Here is a 13655-nt window from a genome sequence, read left to right on the forward strand (position 1 = left end):
TAGAGCGTGTTATTACCTCTCCACCCGAGCTCTGTATGGGGTTAGATTCTCCTGCTACTGGCTGGTTACTAGGCCCCTCCCTTATGACATCCCCCTGCGCAGCTCTTTGATGTGTAATAGTCCGAGTGCCCTCCGTGCCATAAAGACTCAAGGCAGCACGTTGGTTACCATTAGATGACCCTATCGAACCTGCACTCGTGATATCCCCCTGGGGGCTAAGATCACTAATTAGTAGTGTGTCTATGGTGTCTACCTGAATATGGTGGACCGGTGAAGGTTCAATTGAGTCTTCCCGTCTGCCAGGCGTTAGACAGGAGGCTATTTTACCCAATTTGCTAATTCGGAGTCCAGGGAAAGTCTATGCTCGGCCAGTTGGATCTCGTGTACTAAGAGCGATTCGGCTCTTGTAATGAAGGCATCAAGGGTCCCTTTAACCCCTCCTTCCGCCCTCGGCTTGGCAGTCTTATTTTTTACCATGTTTAGATAACACACCGGCTGTTATTCCAAATACAAATCCCTCTGTTTGTTGTCTTAATGACTTTTGGTCTAGCGCTAGTGTGTTACGCTAACTATAAAACAGTGGCCCCGTCTACATTCACTGGCTAGCGTTTTCAAATCAAGTACCTGGGCAATGTTCAAATAATGTTCAAATAACCGGGTCAGTGAGGCGTGGGGCGTAGCAATAAGTCTCCTCCTTTACAGCATCCAGTGTCGTGCCTCTAGTAATCACCGTAGCAACAAGCCAGTGACGGAAAATGTATCAATCCCTATCCGATGGGCAAAAACAAGGTGGAAAATGTACAGGACATAGCCCGGCCCGGCCTCCTTTGGCCCCTGACGGCCACAGACGGCCCGCCCTTTGCCCGGGCTTACCCGCGCGCGGTCCCGCGACGCGGGGGGCGGAGTTGGTTTTGAAGCGCCTTCGGGCGCGAAATGCTGTCTGTCCGCCTCCGGTGGCCTTCAGCAAAGGAGCCTGGGGAGTGTAGTATTCCGCTCCCTCCTCACAGCAGTCGCGGGAGGCACCTATGCGACGGCCGGAGGGAGAGGCAGTCAGCAGCAGCGATGACAACAACCCCAAGAGGCCAAGGGGGTAGACAGGTGAGTGCAGCAGGTGCTGTAGTGGGATGCAGACGCGCTGGAGACCCCCGCTCTTCCGGGGGCGGAGTTGGTTTTGAAGCGCCTTCGGGCGCGAAATGCTGTGTGTCCGCTTCCGGTGGCCTGCAGCAAAGGAGCCTGGGGAGTGTAGTATTCCGCTAACTCCTCACAGCGGTCGCGGGAGGCACCTATGCGACGGCGGGAGGGAGAGGCAGTCAGCAGCAGCGATGACAACAACCCCGAGAGGCCAAGGGGGTAGACACGTGAGTGCAGCAGGTGCTGTAGTGGGATGCAGACGCGCTGGAGACCCCCGCTCCCCCGCTCTGCCGGGGGCGGAGTTGGTTTTGAAGCGCCTTCGGGCGCGAAATGCTGTGTGTCCGCTTCCGGTGGCCTGCAGCAAAGGAGCCTGGGGAGTGTAGTATTCCGCTCCCTCCTCACAGCGGTCGCGGGAGGCACCTATGCGACGGCGGGAGGGAGAGGCAGTCAGCAGCAGCGATGACAACAACCCCGAGAGGCCAAGGGGGTAGACAGGTGAGTGCAGCAGGTGCTGTAGTGGGATGCAGACGCGCTGGAGACCCCCGCTCTGCCGGGGGCGGAGTTGGTTTTGAAGCGCCTTCGGGCGCGAAATGCTGTGTGTCCGCTTCCTGTGACCTGCAGCAAAGGAGCCTGGGGAGTGTATTATTCCGCTCCCTCCTCACAGCGGTCGCGGGAGGCACCTATGCGACGGCGGGAGGGAGAGGCAGTCAGCAGCAGCGATGACAACAACCCCGAGAGGCCAAGGGGGTAGACAGGTGAGTGCAGCAGGTGCTGTAGTGGGATGCAGACGCGCTGGAGACCCCCCTACACAGTCACAAGCACTTCTTGGCAGGTCAGAACTCCCAGCATGGAGGTTTAAGGGAGCTGGGGGTGAAGTCTTTATGTTCCTGAGACTTCAAAACAGGAGGCATGCTCAACTCAAGCCCTTGGAGACTTTCTTGAAGCAGGGGACACAGCACACAGCAAAGTCCTTCTCCTTTCTTTGGCAGAAACAGCAACTGCAGGCCAACCCCATACACACAGCAAGGGCAGTACTTCTCATCAGCTTCTCCAGCTCTTCTCCTTGGCAAAGGTTCCTCTAGATTCCAGAAGTAGTCTAAAGTTCAGGGGTTTTAGGTATAATACTTATACCCCAAAATGTCTTTGTTCTCTTTGTGCAGAGAAGCTCTCTGCTCAGTCAAAACCAGTTCTGTCCTCTCTGGTGCAGCTTCCTGGCAGGGGATGGAGACATCATTGTGGAGAGCAGACCAGGCCCTTTCAGGTGAAAGGACAACCCCTCTCCTACTCTAAATGCAGCCCAGCCCTGACTCATCAGGCTCTCTGGCGCCACTGCTCCTCCGCAGCCCCTGACACTCCACACCAAGACACTCAATCCATATCCTAGCAGAGGGACACTGGACAGATAAGCAAGTTAATACCTACTTTCTAAAAGTGGTATTTTCAAGCACAGAATGTAAAAATCCCCCTCACTAAAAGATGCATTTTAACATTCTGAGTTCAGGCATACAAAACTGTATTTTCCTCTCTTGTTCCCAGGGGTGGGTATGTTTATAAAATGTTATAAGCATACTCCCTATTTTATCCTATGGGAACAGATAGCCTTTCAATAGTGAAAACTAAATTGGCAGTTGTTCACTATCAGGACATGCCACACACATCAGGGCATGTCCTACCTTTCACATACACTGCACCTTGCCCACAGGGATACCTTGGGCCTACCTCAGGGATGACTAACATGTACGAAAAGGGAAGGTTAGGGCCTGGCAAGTGGGTGCACTTGCCAAGTGGCCATCGCAGTAACAACTACGCACAGACACTGAAGTGGCAGGTCTGAGTTACCATTTCAGAGCTACTCATGTGGGTGGCACTATCAGTACTGTAGGCCCACTAGTAGTATTTGGTATACCAGCTCTGGCACACTTTGAGCACTTTACTAGGGACCTACCAGTAAATAAAATCGGCCAATCAGGGTGAACCAACTGTAACAACAATTTACACGGGGAGCACTTGCACTTTGACACTGATCAGCCGTGGAAAAGGGCCCAAAGCATCTAAGCCAGCAAAAATGAAATCCAGCACAGCACCAAAAATACAGGAGGTGGAGGCAAAAAGTCAGGGGAAACCACATCAAAGATGCCAAGTCCAGCAATTTTGAAAATTCCACTTTTAGAAAGTACACACAAGGAGTTGGGGTGGTGAAGTAAGCTAAAGAATGATGATGGATTCAACCCAAATCTGTGACTGGGGGTGAGCGTCTGAAAAGTTTCAGCGCACTGTCCATTATCTCCATGTGTTTACTTTTAGAAAGTTGTCATTTTCCTGCCTGTGCCTTGTAGCACCTGTACCCAGTCCCTGAGTCACATGCCTGGGTGTAGCTGACAGGTGGTGTGGATGGGCCATCACAGTAAGGATGGGAGGGCAGAGCTTGGTATAGCCCTACTTATACTTAAATAGGCACTGTCCTGCCTCCACACAAATGGTTGCATACCTCCTGGAGTTAGTCTGGAGCCAGGACAGAGAAGGCAGGAGGTCTGGGGACTTTAAAATGAATTTCTAGAAGTGTCTCCCACCTTCCAGAAGAAGGGCACCAGGTATATATTGGACCTCAGACACCAACTCTTCAGTACACTTCTGGACCTGTGGATACTCTACCAGGAAGAAGGACGTCTGTGCCACTAAATTGACTCCACTCTGCTGGACTACTGTGTAGGACTGCTGCTCTGCTGTGCTCACCTGACCTGCTGCCTGCCACTCTCCTGCCTAGGTGTGAAGGAGTGGACTTGCATCTGCTGAACTCAGGACCCCAAAGTAACTCTAAAGGCTAGTTGGCAGGCCTCCTGGCTAGAGCCTCAGGGCCAGAAGGCTCCAGCAAACGTGAGCCCAGAACTCTGCCATCTGTGAGCTTACCCTGCCAAGTGGTGCCACCTCAGTCCTAAACCCTTGGAAGTGGGCCAAGGTGCTCTGCCAGCCTCTGTAGTTTTAACCAAACTGATGCATCTACTTCTGCTGCACGGCGCAACCCTGAGCAGAAGTGATGCATCACCCCTGCTGCATGGATTGATTCTATCACCAAGAACCATATTGCATTGCAGCCTGTTGAATCATTGGCATCGCCACTGTGTGACTCATCCTCGGTGCTGGCCCTCCCCTTCCACCACAACAACCCCGGCAACGCACTCCGTATCGCAGCCTTGCAGCTTGTGGGAACCGATGCATTTCTCCGACTTAGTGCTGCATCCTTGACACTGGACATGGAATCACAAGCCCTCATCAATAGGATCATTGGCGAAGATTCAATCAATCAATCAATCAAGCATTTATATAGCGCACTACTCACCCAGAGGGTCTCAAGGCGCTGGGGTAGGGGGGTCCTCTACTGCTCGAACAGCCAGGTCTTGAGCTGCTTCCTGAAGGCGAGGTGGTCCTGGGTCAGGCGGAGGTGGGTCGGGAGGGAGTTCCATGTCTTGGCGGCGAGGTAGGAGAAGGACCGTCCCCCTGTGGTGGCTCTTCGGATGGACGGTGGCAAGGGCGTGGCCGGTCGATCGAAGCTGGCGTTTGGGAGCGTAGAAGTTGAGGCGGCTGTTGAGGTATCCTGGGCCTTGGTTGTGTAGGGCTTTGTGTGCGTGGGTGAGGAGTCGGAAGGTGATTCTCTTGTTGACCGGGAGCCAGTGCAGGTCTCTTAGGTGTCCGGAGATGTGGCCGCGACGGGGGATGTCCAGGATGAGTCGTGCTGAGGCGTTCTGGATCCGCTGGAGTCTCTTCTGGAGTTTGGCGGAGGATCCGGCGTAGAGGGAGTTGCCGTAGTCCAGACGGCTGGTGACGAGGGCCTGGGTGACCGTCTTCCTGGTCTCGGTGGGGATCCACCGGAAGATCTTACGTAGCATGCGCAGGATGTTGAAGCACGACGAGGAGACGGCGTTGACTTGTCTGGTCATGGAGAGGGAGGAGTCCAGGATGAAGCCCAGGTTGCGTGCGTGGTCTGTTGGTTTGGGTGCGCTGCCTAGGGCGGGGGGCCACCATGAGTCGTCCCAGGCGGAGGGTGAGGATCCCAGGATGAGGACTTCCGTCTTGTCCGAGTTCAGTTTCAGGCGGCTGTTTTTCATCCATTCGGCTACCTCTTTCATCCCTTCGTGAAGGTTGGTTCTGGCGGTGGCGGGGTCGTTGGTGAGGGAGAGGATCAGCTGGGTGTCGTCGGCGTAGGAGATGATGTTGAGGTTGTGCTGGCGTGCGATTTCTGCGAGAGGGCTCATGTAGACGTTGAAGAGGGTTGGACTGAGCGAGGAGCCTTGAGGAACGCCGCAGATGACTTCGGTGGCTTCAGATCTGAACGGGGGGAGGCGGACTCTCTGTGTCCTTCCTGCGAGGAAGGAGGTGATCCACTCCAATGCCTTTTCCTGGATTCCGACGTTGCTGAGACGCTGCACTAGTGTACGGTGGCAGACAGTGTCGAAGGCCAAGGAGAGGTCTAGGAGGATGAGGGCTGCTGTTTCTCCGTTGTCAAGCAGTGTACGGATGTCATCGGTGGCTGCGATCAGGGCGGTCTCGGTGCTGTGGTTGGCCCGGAAGCCAGAATGCGAGAGGTCGAGGGAGCCGTTCGTCTCGAGGAAGGCGGCCAGCTGTTTGTTGACGGTCTTCTCGATGACTTTTGCAGGAAACGGGAGCAGTGAGATGGGACGGTAGTTCTTGAGGTCGGTGGGGTCGGCTGATGGCTTCTTTAGTAGAGCGCTGAGTTCGGCGTGCTTCCAGCTCTCCGGGAAGGTAGCGGTGTCGAAGGAGAGGTTGATGATGTCCCGCCGGTGGGGTGCGATGACAGCGTCGGCCTTGTTGAAGACGTGGTGAGGGCAGGGGTCGGTGGGAGATCCGGAGTGGATGGAGTTCATCGTGCGGACGGTGTCTTCGGTGCTGATCGGGGTCCAGGTGCGGAGTGTGGTGGTGGGGGGCGGTGGTTCGGTCGTGGCGTGCATCGGTTGAGTGCTGAAGCTGTTGTGTATGTCAGCGATCTTGTTGTGGAAGTAGGAGGCGAGGGAGTTGCAGAGGTCTTGCGAAGGGGTGATGTCGTTGTTTCCGGCGTTGGGGTTGGAGAGCTCTTTGACGATGGTGAAGAGTTCCTTGCTGTTGTGTACGTTGTTGTCCAGTCGTTCCTTGAATGCGGTTTTCTTGGTGGCGTGGATGAGTTGGTGGTGTTTTCGGGTGGCGAGCTTGAGGGTGGTCATGTTGTCTGGTGTCGGGTCTCTGCGCCATGTTCTCTCGAGGGCTCGGCAGTTCTTCTTGGAGCTCTTGAGTTCGTCGGTGAACCATGGGGCTTTCTTGCTAGCGGGTCTGCTAGGCGGGGTCTTCAGAGGGGCGAGGTCGTCTGCGCAGTTGCTGATCCACTTCGCGAGGTTGATGGCCGCCTGGCTTGGGTTCGTTGCGCTGGTGGGAGGGTTCATGCTCAGGGAGGTCGCGAGCTGGTCGGCTGTGATCTTGTTCCAGCTTCTGCGTGCAACCTGTTGCTGGTGGTGGTGGACCGTGGTCCTTCTGAAGCTGAAGTGGACGCAGCTGTGGTCCGTCCAGTGGAGTCCGGTGGCGTGGCTGAAGGCTATGTCCTTGCTGGATGAGAAGATGGGGTCGAGTGTGTGTCCGGCGTAGTGGGTGGGGGTGGTGACCAGCTGCTTGAGTCCCAGGTTTGCGAGGTTGTCCAGCAGGGTGGTGCTGTTGCGGTCGTTGTTGTTCTCCAGGTGGAAGTTGAGGTCCCCGAGGAGGATGTAGTCAGCAGATTGCAGCAGGACCTCGCACTGCTGCATCTCTGCATCTTCGACCCAGACTCCCGCAATGCATTGCTCACCAGGATTTAAGGTTGTTTTCTCAGCAGCCATAAGTGGGTCCCTACAGCTGCCCGCGTCCCCTAACTGTTGGCCTAAACCTCTAACTTTATCCCGGTCCTGCACAACCTGATATCCACCGTTGGTGCTTTGTGCTGATGCTGCTTTTACTAAAACCTTTAAACTTGCATATCTCCAGTTCTACTGATTGGATTTTTGTTGTTTTGTTCTTGTATTATTTATTAGAAATTACTCTATTTTTATAAATCTGTTGTGGTGTCCTTTGTGGAGTGTTTTCATTGTGGTACTGTTTGAAGTCTTGCAAAATTTCTTTACATTGCTTCTGAGTTAAGCCTGCCTGCTCTGTGCGTAGCTACTTGAGGGTTGAGCACAGGTTAATTTAGGGTTTACTTGTGCCGTCGCCCTGAGAAGAATTGTGGTTGCTGCTTTAGAAGGGTTTTACCATCCTCAACCAGTAAGTCACATTCTAACTCAGACAGTTTCCAAAAACAAAACAGGTACACTTCTGTCCTTGACCCAGAATTCCAATATTAAAAACCTAATCATCATCATCACATATTACCATTTAGAAATTGAAGCTCATTGGCGTTGTCTTTTTTTTTAAATTTCGTTTTGATTAGTAGTTTTCCTATTTACAATCTTACATCACAATTTACAGACCATGTGTATTAATTACATATTCAAAATAACTATTTTGCATATGGAGGGAATAGAAGGAGAACAAAAGAATGCAGAAACTGATCATACTTTGTTTCCATGCTAATTTCCTAATCATTCCTTCTTACATAATCTTGGTCCATATAAAGTATAAACATGTTCCTGGTATAGTAATGGTCTATGTGGGGAGTTTGTCGTGTTTTCTAATATTATCATATGTTTAGCCTTTTCTATTTTTTATAAACCTAATGAACCAATAACAACGGCTACCTCCTGGGGTCAACGCTCACTTCATTCCTTATTTGCCTTTTTTATCCGCAGCGCATTGGCTTTGTCAATTGTTTTATCTTTAGATAATAAAACCTCATTAAAAAACTCATTAATTGTGTGGATACATTGTCAAAATGTTAAAACGTTTTGTATTTCAGGCATGAATACAAGTAGAAGTGGAACTGACAAAGAACAAACATTAAAACCATCTGGACGAAGAAGTATGCCATGTTTAGCTCAAAGCCAAACTCATCCTCAACATCTCAGCAAGCATTCTTCTTTACATCAGCCAAATCAGATACAACCACAACCACAACCACTTGGAGCAGAATCAGCAGCAGAAAGCACAACTCAAGACAAAGGTAAGGCTTCAATGGAAGTTGAGCTGAACCTGTTATTGATTGCATACCATGAATTCAAAACCCTCATCCATCTTTTAGGTATGATCTTTAAGGAAGCTCTACCACCACTTTTCTGCAGTTTAATGATGTAAGTGTACAATTGGATCGCTAGCTTCTGAGACTGGAACACCTTCTCTCTCTCTATCTCTCCAAATTCATCACAAATATTTATAGTATTGAAGTCGTTTTACCATATATTATTCAGTAATCTGGCGATAGTAAATCAAGAATTTGTAGTCCGTTATACCACCATGATTAGGTGTTCTTCATAGAAAGGCAACACATAATGCCATGAAGATGGACACACACAACCTCATTTGGTACGCAGAGGTGAGGCATCCTACAAGTAAAAAGTAGAACGTCGTCTACACATTTGCGTATTTATAACTACAGACCAAGCTAGAGCGGGTGCATGTCTAAGAGCTGGCCAGATTATGTATTAATGTTCAGATGAATAGATGCAGGTTTTGCTTGTCTTCAACATCTTTATTCTGAAGATAGGCTGGACCACGGAGGAACTGGGGTGTGGCCAAAATTGAAGACGGCATGACACACATATATTTGTAGCATGACACAAAGCATAAGTATTATAGATTGTAACATAAAAAATCCAGTAACATAGTAAACAACGTTTCAGGACACTCTTGCTGTTGCAGCATGAACGCCAGTGAAAATGACAATTTCTAACACACTGCCAACACTGAAGCATGCACAGCAAACAAAGATTACATTCCAGTTCATTTTATAGTGGTTACAGTATCAGTTTTGGAGAATCAATATTTCTCACTCAAGTAACATTCCTCTACTACCTAAATGGTCTCTAATCACTCCTGTCAGCAGTATAGTACCAAATCAATTTATAACAAGAAGCATTTGTTTTAAACATGATATTAATTTGTGTTTGTGTATGTTTGAATTTAATCCCCTGTGAACAATGCCCTTAATTCTGGTAACAAGGCCATATCATCTTTCCATTCTCGAGATTGTACCTGCTTTTTGTCAAGACTCTGAACGAAGAAGAAAGTGAATACGAAGGCATTTGATTATTTTGACATGTCAAGTAATACGAAATGCGAGTCATATAGAGCCACATGCAGCAAGCAAAATACCGATTGCAAATTGGCCGATTTGCAGAATCGGCCCCTTTGCGACCCAGTATTTTGCCATTTGAGATGCATCAACCCAAAAGCAATAAGCACAATAGGTAATCACACATTTTTCGATTACCTATTTTGCGCATGCAGTTAGGGAATCGCTAATTGCGATTCCCTAAATGCAAGTCATTATGCATTTGCAAATTGCTTTTTCACAATTTGGAATCGCAAATTGCCATCAACTTCAAGTTGATGGTAATTTGCAATTCCTGTGAAAAATTGAAAAAAATGCATTTTTCAAAGTGCATTGTGGTGCATATACATTGGCATGCGTATGCACCACATGTGCATACTTACCTTTTTTGGCGCTGCATCAGGGGGGCATTTTGGCCCCCTTGCATTCTTGAAATTGCATGTGCAATTTGCGAGTACCTATTTGGTACTCACAAATTACAAATGCAATCCTATACATTCCTATGGGCCTCTTGGCCCATAGGAATAAATTGGAAGTCATTTGTTAATAGTGAATTGCAATTTGCGATTCGCTATTAAGTAATATGTAGCAATCGCAATTGTTTTACGAAACCTACATGCATAGGCAATTGCGACTCCTTTATAGAGCTTCCTTAATAATCTCTATTAAGGACTCGCAATTCCTACCTTTGATGCATGTGCCCCATAATTTCTTATTTGGCCTACACTGTAATCCACTTTACTTGAAAGTATTTTAGAAGATTATTGCTAAAGGATGATGTTTGCCAATGATTCAGAGTTGAATAAAGGCTGCAATGGGCTAAGCTGAAGATGTACTTAAAGAATGAGTTGCGTAGAAGACTATGTCAAGGTATTAGTGGACAATCAATAGGGCCATAAGTAGTACTATTATCTGTGAAGGAAATGTGGTCCTTTCTTTCTGGGAGATACGGTACCATAATATCACTGGAATAATATCTTCTGATATGATTATTTTGTTCATATGCAATGTCTCATTGTCCATCACCTATTTGAAGTAACTATTAGAACATCTGCACTCAATGAGATGATATTTTATGTACACAATATTTCGGTTGCAATATTTATGTCAGATGATATTTCTGATACACATATTTGGCATATCACTTCCTGTAGCATTGCTTGGTTATCCAATAAGTTGAATGCAGGTGTTTAGTTCAATTTTGATAAATGCAATCAAATTATAATCAATCAATCAGAAGTTTGTTAGCGCAGCTACTCCCCCGTAAAAGTCTCAAGGCACTAGGGGTAAGGGGGTGCAGGATCCATTGCATCAAGGAGGGGGTCTGTATAAGAGCAAGGTTTTGAGGTTTCTTGCGAAGCTGGGGAGCGATGTTGTCTGTCTGAGGTGGTGCGGAAAGGAGTTACAGACTTTGGCCGCGAGGAAGGAGAAGGAGTGGCCTCCCGATCTGGTCTTTCTGGTGTGGGGGAACATGGCGTAGAAGAGTTGGGCTGATCGTAGGGCCCTTTAGAGTGCGTGGAATTTGAGTCGGCTGTTCAGGTATGCTGGTCCGGTGCCGTGGAGGGCCTTGTGTGTGTGGGGGAGTATCTTAAAGGTGATTCTCGCCTCAACGGGGAGCCAGTGGAGTGTGTCCAGGTGTTGGGAGATGTGGCAGTGTTTTGGCAGGTTGAGGACCAGTCTTGCGGCGGCGTTTTGGATGTTCTGTAGCTTGGGAGTGAGGTTTTTGTTTATTCCGGTGTGGAGTGCGTTGCCGTAGTGAAGTCTGCTGGTGACCAGGGTGTGAGTGACTGTCTTTCTGTGTTCGAGGAGGATCCATTTGAAGGTCATATGAAGGAGGTGGAGGGTGTGGAGGCAGGAAGACGAGATGGACGAGCCGGTCCATTTTGATCTCGGTGTTCAGGATAATTCCCAGGTTGCATGCATGGTCCGTGGGGGTTGGCGGGTTTCTAAGGGCGGGGGGCCACCAGGTGCCTCTCCAGGCATTGGGGTTTGGGCCCATGATGAGTACTTCTGTTTTGTTGTAGGCAGCTGTTTTTCATCCATTTGGCAATGGCTTCCATGCCTTCTTGAAAGTTGTGCCTGGCGGTGTTGGGTTTGTTGGATAGGGAGAGGATGAGTAGGTTGTGACGATGGGGGCGAGTGGAGCCATGTAGACGTTGAAGAGCGTCGGGCTGAGGGAGGAGCCCTGGGGGACTCTGCAGGTGGTAGGTGTAGGGTCCGAGAGGAAAGAGGGAAGTCTGACCTGCTGCGTTCTGCCAGAGAAGAAAGGAGCAGATCCAGTCGAGGGCCTTGTCCTGGATTCCTATAATGATTGTGGAAACATGGACAATACCCTTGATGTATTATTTGAGTACCAGAACCTCTGCATGTCTACAATTCATTCAATGTGTGACCTTGCGCAGAGGCGTGAGCATTTTTACCATAAGACTACAAACTGGAGGATTTTGTTGTAAACTAAGATATATCCAGACAATCAAGGTTAAATTGCACAATGGGTACTGCAGTTTGTAACAAAATTATTAGTTAGAAGTTTTTGTGTACATCACTGGAATATTAATTTAGCAAAATGTTTTGTTAATGCTTGAATCATAAAATATTATGGTTTTTTTTTTAAAAGTGCCTTATGTCACGCTTTCACTTTAATTGCAGCTGCAGCCTTTCCTTTAGATGTGGCTCGTTTAAAGGAAAAGGAAATGCTTTATTTTGTAAAAGCAACACATTCTGAGCTTTAACTTTAATAGTGGTCACACACCTTTCTATAGACGAGCTGCGTCTAAAGAAAGTGGTGGGGCCGCCATTAAAGTTAAAGGGTGGAATGGGGCGCTTATAAAAAAAATACATAGTCCCTAAAGAAATAGATAAAGACCTCCAGTGTAAGGAAACTCTAGTTGACCGGTGCTCCCGGCTTAAATACGAAGTGATGTATTGGGAGCATTGGCCAATAAAGAGCCTGGAAAGAAGAGTGATGGAGTTATGAACCAATGACAAGCAGCAGGTGTAGCTACACTCTGTAGAGCGAATAAAGCAAGACTTCCAGACAGCGCATGCACGCTGATGCTCCACCTAAAAATAGCCTCATTATTGTTTCCATCAAACCTAGCCCAATGGGGACAACTAGAATCCTTAAAAATGATGCTCAGATGCCAAATCTTCCATAGCATTAGCATTAATAGTCAAAATCTTTCTTTAAAGAAATGAAAAAAACACTTTCAAAGTTACTTTGGGTAAACAAATGCACAAAAACCTTCCTAGGGAACCTACCAAAATACAAGTAAGAGGAAGATTGAATTTCCCTGGCGTTCATGAATATCAACAAGCCATTTGATTAGTACAGACCTTCCAATGGCAAAAGTTCACTTAATTTCTTTTACAGTCTTACCTGTTCAGTTCTCGACTGTGGTTTAATTGATTGCTATTGCTGAGGTGATACTGTTCTTGTCCGTGGTGACGCTGCTGCTCCTGAGAGTGCTTCTAGAGTACTCATTGAGGTTGCCTTGGGTGTATAGCAGTAGGCCTGGGCGAAGCACTACGCTACGCTCGCGTAGTTTGCGAAGTTCGCGCTACTTCGCACTACGCGAACTGCACGTAGCACAGTGCGAACACGCGTAGCGTAGTGTTGCGTAGTGCTGCGGTCATTTTTTGCTTGCTCGCGGTCCTCAACGTCAAGTTGGCGACCGCGAGCAAGCAAAATGACATCCTGGCGAGACTTTTTCCTTGTTCGCGATCGCGAGCATGGAAAATAAACCTCCCGGCGAGATTCACAACGCGAGAAGGTCAGGTTTCTCATTGCGAGGGGTCGCGTATGCTCGCGACCGCTCGCGATGAGAAACTACCAGTTCGCGTTGAGAAAGCTGCAGCTCGAGGAAAAATCTACTCGAGCAGCAGAAAACTACAGCTCGCACTGTGCAAGATGCCATTTTCAATGATTGCACAGTGCTGGTTGCTTGTCCGCACTGTGCAATCATTGAAAACAACATCTTGCACAGTGCGAACATGTTACTTCGCAGTTCGCGAATAGCTACGCGTAGCTCGCGTAGTGCGAACTTCACTTTGCGTAGCTTCGCGAAGTGCTACTTCGCGAACTACGCCCACCCTTATATAGCAGGCCTCTCAAAATGGTTCATATTTTGCCAGTGCACTATAATTAGAAATAAGGAATCACAGTCAAGAAAACATTAACTATCACCTTGAGGAAATAGTTCTACGCTTTCCAAAATCCACAAGTGGAGAAACACAATTTGTCAACATTCACAAACTACACACCTAACTAGAAGTTCACCTAATTATTTAAGAAGGTGCACATTGA

At 48.5% G+C, this 13655-nt stretch overlaps 1 protein-coding gene across 1 annotated transcript in view; it reads left to right on the forward strand.

Moving 5' to 3' along the window:
- Window positions 1–13655, forward strand: part of ANO3 (anoctamin 3) — a 1942403-nt gene that overhangs the window by 318282 nt on the left and 1610466 nt on the right. The window contains exon 2 of the mRNA XM_085643623.1: window positions 8039–8242. Coding sequence (XP_085499749.1) covers window positions 8039–8242 — 204 coding nt within the window. The remainder of the gene's footprint in view (window positions 1–8038; window positions 8243–13655) is intronic.

Source organism: Triturus cristatus, chromosome 3_1 (genome assembly GCF_964204655.1).
Source record: "Triturus cristatus chromosome 3_1, aTriCri1.1, whole genome shotgun sequence".
Classification (NCBI taxonomy): Eukaryota; Metazoa; Chordata; class Amphibia; order Caudata; family Salamandridae; genus Triturus; species Triturus cristatus.